Source organism: Nothoprocta perdicaria, unplaced genomic scaffold (genome assembly GCF_003342845.1).
Source record: "Nothoprocta perdicaria isolate Ctin4 unplaced genomic scaffold, notPer1 scaffold_475, whole genome shotgun sequence".
In the NCBI taxonomy this organism is placed as follows: domain Eukaryota; kingdom Metazoa; phylum Chordata; class Aves; order Tinamiformes; family Tinamidae; genus Nothoprocta; species Nothoprocta perdicaria.
The window spans coordinates 1-13,110 of NW_020455727.1; the positions used below are offsets into that span (position 1 = coordinate 1).

The 13,110-nt window shown below is 39.7% G+C and overlaps 1 protein-coding gene across 1 annotated transcript; it reads left to right on the top strand.

Moving 5' to 3' along the window:
- Positions 1 to 5,335: 5,335 nt before the first annotated feature.
- On the top strand, positions 5,336 to 9,567 carry GRIN3A (glutamate ionotropic receptor NMDA type subunit 3A). Its single transcript, XM_026047090.1, has 3 exons — positions 5,336 to 5,493; positions 6,712 to 6,785; positions 8,910 to 9,567. Exons 1-3 carry the CDS (start codon positions 5,338 to 5,340, stop codon positions 9,244 to 9,246), a joined length of 567 nt encoding a protein of 188 aa, XP_025902875.1. The 5' UTR covers positions 5,336 to 5,337; the 3' UTR covers positions 9,247 to 9,567.
- Positions 9,568 to 13,110: the final 3,543 nt, after the last annotated feature.

Here is a 13,110-nt window from a genome sequence, read left to right on the forward strand (position 1 = left end):
AGTACACTGTCGGCCTTGAAGTTAGTTATCTACTAACAAGGCATCCTGCCTGCTAATAGGCACTGTACAGCCATCCTTGGAGCGGGCCCCAACAGTGGGATTCACCAATGACGCTTTTCTCATGTCTCTGAAGGAAACACTAAACTTGATATGAAGTAACTTGTATCTGTGCTGGTCATCTTTTGTCTTCGCACCACATGGGACACAGTTTTAGGCCGTACTTACTTCATCTTGCTATGATTTTAGGTGATTACCATCAGTATGTGGCAAAACATCTTTTTCTGCTGTTGGTTTTGACAAGCCTCCTTAAAACTTTGCTTTTTTATTTCTTTTATCAGTCATCTTACAACTCAGTGGTTAGCTTGTACCTGTCATCTTGGCACTAGGGTTAGCGTGCATCCCTGGCACACTGCAGGTGACAAGGAAAGGTCATGCAGGTGTCCACAGGCTGAGAAGATATCACTGTGTGCTTGCTTGGCCCATAAATAAAAGGAGTCTGTTAGTCATTTTTCAGGGTAATTTGTTAACAGCCTGGGAAAAACAAGCACAAATAATGGGAACAAAATTACTGCTGTCAAGAAAATTTACATGTCAGTCTGCGTATGTGCTTTCTAGGGGAGAAGGACTGATGCTTTCTCACTTCAGGACTGGAAATTTTAGGAAGAAGAGCACTGCACGATGACAGACACTGGATTGTAAAAGGGCTGTCTCAATGTGGGAGTATCTTGTGAACTTGTCCTGGGATGAAGAATATTTTCCATGCTGGTTCTTGGAGAAAGGAATAGATGAGGATTAAATCTGACAACAGAGACCAAAGAAGAGCTCCTACTAGAGTATCTTTGAAAATGAGTATCAGATGTGGAATAACATGTCCAAAGTGAAAAGAACAAACAAACCCTTCATTATCCAAGGAGACAAAGCTGTTATTCCCAGTTCTCCAGCGAGTGATATCATGTGAATGCTACCTAATTATGATGGTATATGTATTGTGTTCCCTGCTATTTTCCCTGCTACAGATAGGGCTTGAATCATGGATGTTGTTTAAAAAAAAAAAAGAAAAAAAAGAAAAAAAAGAAAGATTTTCATTGGAAGAGAGTAGGTATTTTTACAGATCTGTGCAAAACTTCACAATAAGGAAAGAATGGAAATTGTTTAGCTAATACCTGACACAATGATCTACAAGATATTAAGCTTTGGCCCTTGAAAGTCTATGCTTCTTCAATGCTACAACTTCTTTAACAACACGTAAAGCCATGAGAAAGAACAAAAAGAACAATTTTCCTGCCACAATCTGAGGACATGCCACAATCTGAGGACAAAGGTACTGCTTAATTATTTAAACACATGCAACAGCATCCATATAATTTTGAAGGCCTACTGGGATATTCAAATGGCTTTAAAAATCTGCCCTTTAAATATATTCCTATTTATCACTGGTGATAAATACCCATGCATCCCCAGTAAAGCTGGAAATAATTCTTTCCTCACAGAAGTGCTCCAAAATTTAAATTCCTGATCTCAGTAAAGCTTTCCAAAAACTTTGCCTGGGTAATTCTATGAAAAAGGATAGCTTATTTTATTGCTATAACTAATACGCCTGTGACACCACTATTTAGTGCTAGAAATCACCAGTGCGTGGTATCAATAACTATAGTGTGTTGCCAGCCCACAAGAAGCCCATAAAAATCAGTGAAAGCTGGACAACAGAGGAGGCTTATTCACTGCCTTTAGTATCACTAGGGAGATGAAGCATTTACAGTTTCAAGTAGCAGGAAGTAAATTACGAGTTTTGTCTATGAAGTCTAACAAGGAGAACATTGAGTGCTTTTTTTGTGTCCACTGCCACTTCAGAGAGAACATGTTGACGGTACACATAAAAATTTTATTCTCTGCACCCTCTAACTTGTCCTTGGGCCTCAAAGAAGAAATATATATGAGCTTCTGACCTTCACGTACAGAGGAGGCAGCAAGAAAGCAGAAGCATTTGTGGGTTATATCCGAAATATCTCCAAAGACTTATTTAAAAAAACAAAAAACAAAAAACAAACAAAAAAAAACCCCACAAAACCGTGCTTCTTCCACTTCTGTTCCTGTATGTGTTGGTTTTTGGAAACTGCCACTATGCTCATTTCCAATTAGTATGTAGCAAATTGCTGAAAGGCTATTTGCATCGCTCCCTCTAATGGTTATATTAGCTATAACCATTGCAGGATTTATCAGGGCTGCTTGGAACTTCAGATGCGCACCACAGGTTGCATGGTGCTAACTCTTGAACCTATGCTTACAAAATTGAAGTTAGGCCTGTATTTTTGTTCTGTGTAAAAGAGCATACAACACATCAGAACTGTTATTCTTTGAAATCGTTCCATAAAGATCCTGCAGTACAAAAAAAAAAAAAAGGTCTTATACTACCAGCACATACAGCTGACCCCACTTTAGCAGGGAAAGGCAGTGACAGAGTAGCCTGTTTATTGCAGCTCTTTCAAAATATGTCTATAACATCTGCAAATACATGCATGGAGTACAAAATATCTGCTGGTCCTTCCTGCTCTGCTATTGATGAGCACAAAGGTATAAAAATGAGTGGTGTCTTTATTAGATCCTTTCCTTTATTATTTGACATACATATGTGACAGGAGTAATATCAGCAGATGAGAAATTACCTATTTACTGTAGTACATATATCTGCCAATATCACTGCAGATAAATACTACATGTACTCTTAAAACACACTGTACTAATTATTTCTCCTCTACCTACTTATCTCATTTAATTTATCTTCAAAAATTTCCCACTAATCCTGGTAATTTATCAGGTAGCTGCTTCAGGTAGTTGCATTTATCTTCTTTATTGCTAGATAAAGTATTATTGATGCTTTGCTTTGTCATTTCCATTTCTAGAGAAAGATGTCTTGTTTGGGGCGATGTAAAAAGCTATCTGTTACAGGTGAAGGACACTTCTGGGATATGAGAGCTGGAATTCCTTTAACTTGTTTTCAGGGAATGTTGATTATCCTGCAGAGCTGACAGGACAGTGATCCAGACACTCATCCACATAAACCAGTGCAGCTTTTCTGAAGACAAGGGATTTGTTTTCCCACATGAAGAGCTGCTCCGGCCTTCCTTCTGCAGCCAGTACAGAGATGGCAACAGCCACCAGCCTCAGGCTGCAGGAGACATCCCAGGCATGCAAGAAATCCTACTGCAATTGTTGTTGTGTCCCCTTATTTTTTTTTTTCAGTTGCAAATACTTTATTGTATTCTATTGAATTTGACTGCTTAGATCAATATAAACGCTCCCTAGAATACAGAATTACAAAGTTCTTGATGTTGATAAGGACCCCTGGCAATCATGTTATCCAATACCTTTACTTGAGCAGGATCACCATTAACAAGTTTTCCAGGACTGTATCCATAGGGCTGTTGAGTATCTCCAAGAATGTAGACTCCACTACCTCTCTGGGCAACCTCAGTCACCCTCACAGTAAAGAAGTTTTCTCTTAGGCTCAGAGAGAACTTCCTGTGTTTCTGTTTATGCCCTCTTGTCTTTTGCCCTGTCACGGGGCACCACTGCAAAGAGTCTATACCTGTCTTCTTTACACTCGCCTTTCAAGTATTTGCACGCAATGGTAGGATGCCCCCAGAGCCTTCACTTCTCCAGCCTAAACACTCCCAGCTCTCTACTGGGATAAGCCAAACCCAGTGCTGCTGGATCAGGCCTCCTTAATGGTCTTTGCTGCCTTTGCTTCTCTCCTGCATTAAGTCTAACATAGTCAAGGAAATGCACCTTCATCCAGCAGATTTACAGGTTCTTGTCAATACAAGTCTTTATAGTAAATTCAGTCTAGAAAACTGTGCTAGTTCCTAGCCAATATTTCAATATGCCATCCAGTAGCTAAGGAGCCCCAGGGAAGATGTGTTCTTCAGATGACCAGGTCAATCTGTTTATCAATTCATCATTCTGTTTCTTATTCAATTTCTTCTTCCATTTCCCACTACCTCTAGCTCTGAAGAAGTTGATTCCTACTTGCCTCTGAGCAATTATGGTCATTCTTACTGGAGAAGTGATTTGCAGTGATGCTTCTTAGAGAATTAACAGGAGAGAATTTAGCTTGTATGTGCAGCTAGTACAGATAACAGCCTTTTTACTCCTTAGTCATTACAGGTATTTCTGATTTTAGAGTTTGTAAGTGAGTCATACTAAGATCTTGGCTGTAAAGACCTCTGGAGAAAAAAAGAAACAAAACAAACAAACAAAAAAGAAACAGGGGCTTAATCATACTTTCACAAACTAGAGGAAAGCTTGTGCTTTTCTGCTAATTTTAATAGCATTTAAAACAGCATTGATCAAAACAGCAACAATATATATGCAATAGCAGCATCAAAACCTTACTAAAAAAGCCACATCTCATTAAATTGGAAGATGTACAGACACTGAGCAGCAGCATATTCACAGGAATGCATAAGTAAACAGACCAGTCTACATTCATATCTTTATCTTTCCATCAGTTTATATGAATATGGGAATCTGAGTACCACATCAGCACTGTACTTTGTTTAACATGACACTAAAAGGAGTATAGATAAAAGGTGCAAAAAGTCATATAATCAGACAAAAAGCATCTTCTTGACCCCAGCATGTTCACAACTGACATTTATGTTGAAGCTTTCTCCTTTTCCATACAAAATTTAATAGAGCTGCATATGCTTCACTGACTATAATAACATCCAAGAATCAGCTGTGACTATGACAAATGACTTAGAGACAGGGAAACAGAAATTAGTACATATTTCCCAACTAACACAAATTTAATTCAGGCAACAAGGAGACGCTTTTACTTAGGAACATTGTATTTGTGTATATTTGTGCTTTTACTTAGAAACATATTTTCATGGCCTTCTGTCAAATGCAAAACATGAAAATGGCATTTGACCAAATTTAAGAATATAGAAGCAGTCAGTCTTTGGTCACTGTTGACTAATGATTTGCTCTAAAATTCATTAACTATGTTTTGTCAAACTCCACTAAATTTAAGTGAAAAGACAGCAAAAATACTGGATTCTCATGTTTGCAACACTTAATATCACTAGGAAAAATGTACATTGAAAATATTTCCTGATCTTTGGCCTGATTCTCATTGCCGTTACAGATCCTTTGCTCTGACTGGACACCAAGCTTTAAAGGAAGTCTTTCCTATGAACACAGTCCAGGCTACTCTGTTCAATATATCATCACTTTGTATTCAGTCAGACCACATTTCCAAATGAGAAAACTGAAACATCTGTTAAAATACACTAAGTGCCTACTTCGCTTTTATTCTTTCCACAGACGCTGCAAATGGGCATTAAACATTTTTCTGGGCTCTTCGTGATGTTGTGCATCGGATTTGGCTTGTCCATTCTCACTACCATTGGGGAACACATAGTGTACAGACTGTTCCTACCACGAATCAAGAAGAAATCCAAGCTGAAGTATTGGCTCCATACAAGCCAGGTATGTATTTAGCATTAACCTCATCAAAGCCACATTGCTGATTTATAGTCCAGTGCTAGCATAGCATCTCACCAGCTGGAAGTGGATTAGTGAAGAAGTATAGTCTTTGGTATCTTATAAGCTTTACTCTGTCTATCCCAATAAAATTACTCTTGGTTTAGCTGAGCAGTATGGTTGACTTGTGTCCATACAGAGATGCAGGATTCTTCCTGAAAAACCTGCTATCTTGTCAACAAGTCCTTCTCCGGAATTTATCTAAGCACATACTTGTCTAGAAAAGTGTAATCTCCATTTCTGTATATGGTGATGACATCTGAACTTGCATGGTCTTTTAAGAATAGATGCTGAGGATCATAGTAGACCACACAAGTCAGACCTTCTCTGCAGTCACCACAACCAGTGTGGTGTTTCTGTTTTGATTTTTCATGGTATCAGTAACATAGGAGAACACGAACAGGTTACTGTCAGAATGCTAAGGCATTTATGGGCTATGTAAAACAGTGCCTAACAGTACCTGGCCTTATGAAGCTGTGCTGGATTCTGCCACACTAGAGCAGTATGTTAGCAGTGCAGAAGGGCACTGGTGACTGGCATTTGACAAATGAGGAATGACAGCAGCCGTTGCTATCTGAAGATCTCTTTGATTAATGACAAATTGAGAAGCCCAAAGGAAATAGTTCAAATATTCACAACTGCAAAGCCTACAGACAGGATCTTTCCATTTATACCATTAACTTTACAACTCCTTTTAGTCAGTAGAATGTTATTTTGCTTATCAAGAATTTTGCTGGACTGGCTTGCAACTGGTGGAGACACAAGTACTAGAAAATTTAATTAATCTAAGGAAAATACTGGAAGGAAATTGCTGTAGGCATTAGCACCTATGAGAATAAGTCATTTTGAAGCAAAAGGCACAAGTAATACTGTGAATGAGGCCTGTTAGAACATTATGAAATTTGCCAAGATCCATCTTTTTTTTCCTGAGAAATTCTAAGAAAAAGGAGTGTTTGCAGATTACTTATCCACCCTACAAACTGCCCTTCTTTGAGAACTATGGGGAGATTAACGTATAATGACAAACACAGACATTGCTTGTATCCTTGAACACGCAAAATAATTTATGCTTAAGTAGATCATACAAAGTCAAAATTGTTTACGCATTTATGGAGCTATTTTTAAACTTGCTTTTACTTATTCATTTTCTTATTTTCCCTGCAGAGATTACATCGTGCCCTGAACAGTTCATTTATTGAGGACAAACGCCAGCCTAAGACAAAACGAGTAGAAAAGAGGTGGGAAGTTCTGCTTGTCTTAAAAAACAAACTACAAAATTTACTTTGAAAAGAAGTACTTGGTAACATACCTGAAAGACAATGGCCCAAACAAGATACTTTGAAAGGAAACAAGACAGAAAAGACACTGGGGTGAAGTAGAAACAAATTATTTTCAATACCAGTTATTGGCTCCAGAAATTTTGTTTTTATGATTTCCCACATGGCTAATAATCTAAGCTAAACACAGCCTTTGAAGTTTGTTAAATCTGCTAACCTTGGTTTTAGAGCATTATAAGCTCATACACTGAGATACTAGCAGATAAGCAGGGGTCCTGGGAGTTATCTTTACAGCACACGTGGTATGTATGCTGGAATTTTTTTCACACAAATACAAGCTCTGCAATGGAAAAGCTGAAAGAAAACACAGTCCCTCAAAAAACAGTCTCAATTAACTCCTGAAGAAAAGAAAAAGTAAGAAAGTTGCTTGCTTTGATAGTCCATGTCTTCTGAAGCAAAGACAAACTTTCTTATCTATAGCTACCAATACATAAAACATTTTCTTAAAATTAAGCATTTTCCAGCTAACTGAAAACCACAAAGCACTCCTAAATGTATAGGTAATAGTATTGCTTTCCTACACAGGAGGCACAGACAATGGAAATGCAACTTCTTCCAAGCTGTTGATAGGGATTTGGGATGACTGAATTTAATCAAAATTTCAATCGTGTCAAAATACATAAATGTGTAACAGTCTACATAAATCAAGCATATAAAGACATATGCAATTAATTTTTTTTCTTCATTTTATGGCCTCACAAAAGCCCCAGTGCAGCACCTCATTGCACCGGAGCAGCAGTAACAGGAGCTGACTGGTGCAAGACGTTTCTTCCTCACACTGGGTGCTCACTAGGGCACAGCAGTGTTCATATCACGCTGTTTGCATGACTGATGATACACAAAGCATCAGTTGAATTATTATCAGCTTGTCAGATAATAAGTGGGGTAGAAATTCCCTAGCACAAGGAGATGGCCCTAAAGCTGATACTGAAGTACCACAGAAAATATTTTCTTCTCATGTGATGTGGCTCCTAAAATATCCCAGCCTATATGGCAACCAGTGTGTATGTGTGTGTATGTTCACCCACCCATTCCCTGCTGCTTGTGGTCTGAGCTGCCATTTAAACTGGATTGCAGTGAATATACATAACACTTGGTAACATGGGACCTAGATGTAATGAATACTGACATGGCAAGGTACAGCCCAGTGCTCTCTGATCAATTACCTTGTAACACCTCCTCTTATTCCACTTGGAAGATATGGAATTACTAAAAGCACCGCAAGGCAGAATAGAGGTGGAAAGAATTTGTATTATGTTGCTGTTACTTTTGTCAGGGAAGAAATTGACCTGTTTTTTAGGTTATAGCTTTACAGAAAGCTCTTTAAACTCTGTAGTAGAAGACTCTACTAGTAGAAGACTGTAGTGGCCAAGCTCAAAGGATTTTCATCTACACTTCATATGCAGAAGTGAACCCAGGTCTTTGTTAAAATCACTTCAGCTTGAGACAGAAGAGACACCACCATGAAGTGTAGAAGCTGTATCAGTTTCTAAAACTCTTATCAAAATGCTATCTTTTAATCTGTTGGGTGAAAGAACGGAAATTATATCTTAGTGGTTTGACACTGAGAATTATTTACAAGACGAGAGTGTTGCAGCATCTCTGGGACTGCTCCTATTCCTGCCTCAAGGCAGGTCTGCTGCGCAAGGCTCAGGGGCTGGGTCTCCATGGACTCTGCAGAGCCTTCCTAGCAGGCAGCAAGGACACAGCACAGGGAACCGCAGCACCCAGGGCCTTCCTGCACCGTCCTGCCCTTCTGCTCACACAGGGGCACCACAGCTGCTCATACTTTTGTTTCCCTCTTCATCCTTTGCCCACCTCTGTGCACCACAAAAGCTTGACCATTTGCGTTCCTAAATTTATGTTTCTGAGGAAAATAATCTGAAGGATAAAGAAACAACATTTTTTAATAAATCATAATAGCAGCACTTTTTTTCCCTCCTCCAGAGGGATGACTCACAGGAAGGGTTGCACATCCACAAGAGGAGCCTATGATTTCTTATTAACTCCCTCATCTCTATTCAGGTCTCACATTGGGAACAACCAGCATGCCGTGTGGAATACAGCTAATCCAAGCAACTGTCATCGGAAAAAATATATCTGCACCGATGAAGGGCAAACTGAAGTGACCATGCGGCAGCACCAAGACATCCCCCTGCCTCAGGTGAGGAGAGAGACTCCGGCTTCTTTAACGACCAACGGGAAAGCAGATTCCCTTAACATTGCTAGAACCTCAGTGATCCAAGAGCTCACGGAACTGGAGAAGCAGATCCAAGTCATCAAGCAGGAGCTGCAGCTCGCCATAGACAGGAAAACAGAGCTGGAGGAGTATCAGAGGACCAACCGGACTGCAGAGGCCTAGGCCAGCGTGCTTGGTCCCTTTCCCTCCTTTATCCCCCCTCCTCTGTAAAATTTGTAACACAATTTTGTAATGCCAGAAAGAGGCATGAAAAGTAAAACAGGCAGAATGCTCTTCATGAGAGCAGAATCGCAGCAGCCACAGCCACTGCCACCCTCCCGAGGCCTCCTCCTTTCCTGATGAGTTTCTCCTCTCCTTGACAAACATCATCGGCGCCCAAAGGACTATGGAAACAAGGAGCGCGTGAGCAGCTCCTGAAGAGTTCCTGGTTCCTTCACATGACACTATACAGTGAAGTTCCCGCGTTTTAGCCCTTTCTGTGCATTATTTCAAAAAAGAAAAAAGAAAAAAAAGAAAAAAAGGAAAAAAAGAAAAAAAGAAAAAAAAAGAAAAAAGAAAAAAAAGAAAAAAGAAAAAAAAAGAAAAAAGAAAAAAAAAGAAAAAAAAGAAAAGAAAAAAGGGGGGGGGATCTAAACTGTGGAAGCATGTCCCTTGTTGGTATGTTTTTGTGGTGTCTATGGGCCCAGCCCCATTTGTGCTAAGGCTCCTTTTGGTTGCCTTATTACAGCAGGTGCTAGTTCTATGTTGGCAACCCCTTCCCTCAAGGCACGGGCTGTGGTTTCACAGGACAAGCATTTGGTGGCAATCCTAGTACTCACTGCTCGCTCAGCTCTCTCAGCACAATTGCAAAAACGTGTTTGTTCTGTGACTAGGGAAAAGGAAACCACCCAGCTCAACAGCAACTCAGAAGGAAGCAAATCTCATCCGTCTGCTCCTGAGCCCAAGTTCACTATCCGCTCCGCACCAGAGGGAAGCTGGCAAACAGCCGCACTGGCCGGAGCGAGGGGATGGGTTCACAGTAGCACAGAGGAGGAAGGAGGGAAAGAGCAGGGTGAGAAGCACTCTAAGCCAATATTACTTCCCAGGGCTCCTACTGTGAAACTACTCCCTTATTATGCTTTGACTACAACTGACAACAGTTTTTTTTTTTTTTTTTTTTTTTTACAGCCAAAGTAACATAAAGGGGATCAAGTCTGTTGAGTCATTTTGATATCTAACTCCCACTAAAGCCAAAGGGAGTCAGGCACCAAAGTTTTAGTGGACTTGGGCTCTTAGTGTAAAGCAGAATGAGATTTGCTGTTTCAAAGGGGATATACTGAGTGCAGCTGCCTCACACCTGGACGATGAATAGAGGGGAAGGAAGGGTAAGCTGTTCAGCATCTGAATAAATAATACATCAATCCAACTAGCTGTGTTATTTAAATGGGATTTCTATTAACTTTTACACAACACTCTCCAACACATCCTGCATTACAGAGAAAATGTGTATAACGCTGTCAGAATTATTTCTGATAAGTCATCAAAATGTCCAGCCAAGTGTGTGAATGTTGCCAGAGGGGATCTTCTCAGCAGGCACAGTTAAAGGCCACAGGCACATCTGAGTCAGTGCATTTGGTGGTTTCAAAGAGGCATGCATTTTGGCTCCTGTAACCTTTGAGAAACATGGGGAAAGGAATAGCTCAGCACGGACCACTGAAAGCTGATAGCTGCCCACAGCAGTGCCTTCAATTACGAGCCCCACCATGAGGAGTGCTTGCTCTATTCACTACTCAGTCCTTTGCCTGTGGATGCTTCTGTTAGCATAGTCGTTTATATGGAAAAGTCTGGATTAGAAGATACAACAGAAAACTGTGACCCACACACACACACACACACACACACACACACACACACACACGCACCGGAGAGGTCTGAAGGAGTTGGGATCTACTCCTTACTCTGACCCTGACAAGCTGAACGACCAGGAACGAGTCAATTCACCTGTTCTCTTCCCCTCAACTCCCCTACATACCTCAACCAACAGCACCTCAGGAAGAGYTCTTCACTATACAATACCCAAGACTTACATCCTCTAACATGGTTAGAATAGGTGAAAACCATTTTCAACATTATTACAATATAAACACTAGGAAAGAAATATACCAAACAAATTCTGTTACTTCCCTAACTCTGCACGCGTGACCCAAGAAGATATCATTTAGTTCTTAAAAAAAAAAAAAAAAAAAAAATTAGGAGTAATTGCAAAAATACCCAAGAATACATATGTATATATATACTGCTTAAAGGTTCCAATCCAAGCACACAGTCAACTTTAACAACTCGTTTTTTCATCCAAAAGCTAAAAAATGACGTGATAAGACATTAACTAGTTAACAACTGAAGGTAGACAAGAAGTTGTTTCTTTGTGGAAGCCTTCAGATGCTTCCATATCAAAAGCAGAATAGGGATTCCTCTGAACTACAGCAGGGACAGGCCAAATCCTAACAGGAGTGGTCAAAGTTACAGTGATCTGACAGAGTGACAATCTGTCAATAGGCAGATCTTATTCAACTGCTTATTCAAGGCCATTTTCCTAAAGCATAATCTTCTGCARTACCATCATGACAATTTCAGATAGTCACGAAGCTACCACTCATAGCTGAAAGGCATTTCATAATTCATCACTCAGCTCACTTAACAGGGAATCCATGTGCCTCTATAAATTTATCAGAAACATTAGTCTGCCACAGAGAAGGAAAAAAGAAAATTCTAAAAGGTTCTTGCAACTCACTTCACCCCCGCCAATCAGAGTAAGACCATGCTATAGGGAGGAGTAGATTGGCCATGGCAGCTGAAAAGCCTAGGGTTGAAGGGTTTACTCTGAAGAYGTTGGGCTTTCCCATATCTCAGATTTGTCAACTGCATGCAACCTAACAGACTGCAGGAAAAAAAAAAAAAAATGAGAAGCAATTTCTTATCCAGGATGCAGTTCCAAATCCAGATTACTTTCTTATTCATCTCGATCCAAGGGCTCCAGAGTCCAGAGGGAGAGGTGGAAGAGGAAAAAAAAAAAAAAAAAAAAGAAGATTTCTTTGGAGTGGGGAGTACCACACAGATGTCAATCACTGCAGGAAGCATAAGTGGAAAAATGACTTTTATAAGAAAATGCTCTGGAGACTGTAGAAGATCCTAGCCTGTCCATATGGTTGGGTCTCACATTCAGTTCCCTCTCTTTTCAAACCAAGAGATTTACTCTCCTCAAGGACTTCATCTGYCTGGATTCCACAGAGACTTGCACTTATTTAGGACTGTATAAGAAAGCAAAGGCCATAGGGAAGAAAACAGAAGACGACATAAAGGACTGGAAACAGAGCACTATCCTTATGACTAGCTTGTACTCATAGAAGAAAAAGGAGGCAACAGGACATGTAGAACAGTAGTTAGCTCAATTTTCCAATTAAAATAACAACAAAAGGAACATGAAAATTTCCCTAGTTCTTGACTGATGGTGAAGTTACTGTCATTGAAAAGTCTTGGCTAGTCCCGAGAATCTCCATCCAGGACAAGGTACCTAGCAGGAAGGAAAAGATAAGAAAACTTCCAGACTAGGCAGCTTTGTATCCATCTTCACCCAATCTTCATGTTTATATATAGACATATATATATATATATATATGTCTAAGTTCTGTTTGCCCAAGATTCACGTTAGAACATTGTTTTTAAAAAGAATCTATGAATGCCATATCAAAATCCTATTGAGCAAGAATGAAGATGCAAGATGAGTTCTTGACACTTTTTAAAACAAATATATGTTGTATGGGCTGCAAGAATTTTCTAATTTTATACTTAAAAACTCTGGCAAAATGGATTTCCTCTAAAGTACACTTGTTATCCATTCCCTTCTATTAACCACAAATTATTTTATTCTTAAAAACTCTTTTAATTATTCCCATGTCTTGCAGCAAGTGAGAAGAGGTTTTAAGTTTTCACTGTTTCCTCCATGTTGTAATTATAAGTACACATAGAAAATTGGTTAATTCCACAATG

Bases quoted from the DNA above. Each gene is read 5' to 3' on its own strand.
- GRIN3A (XM_026047090.1), top strand. From the start codon at position 5,338: ATGGGCATTAAACATTTTTCTGGGCTCTTCGTGATGTTGTGCATCGGA. The intron at 5,494-6,711 runs GTATGTATTTAG...TTTTCCCTGCAG, and splicing joins ATTGGCTCCATACAAGCCAG to AGATTACATCGTGCCCTGAA. The intron at 6,786-8,909 runs GTGGGAAGTTCT...ATCTCTATTCAG, and splicing joins ACAAAACGAGTAGAAAAGAG to GTCTCACATTGGGAACAACC.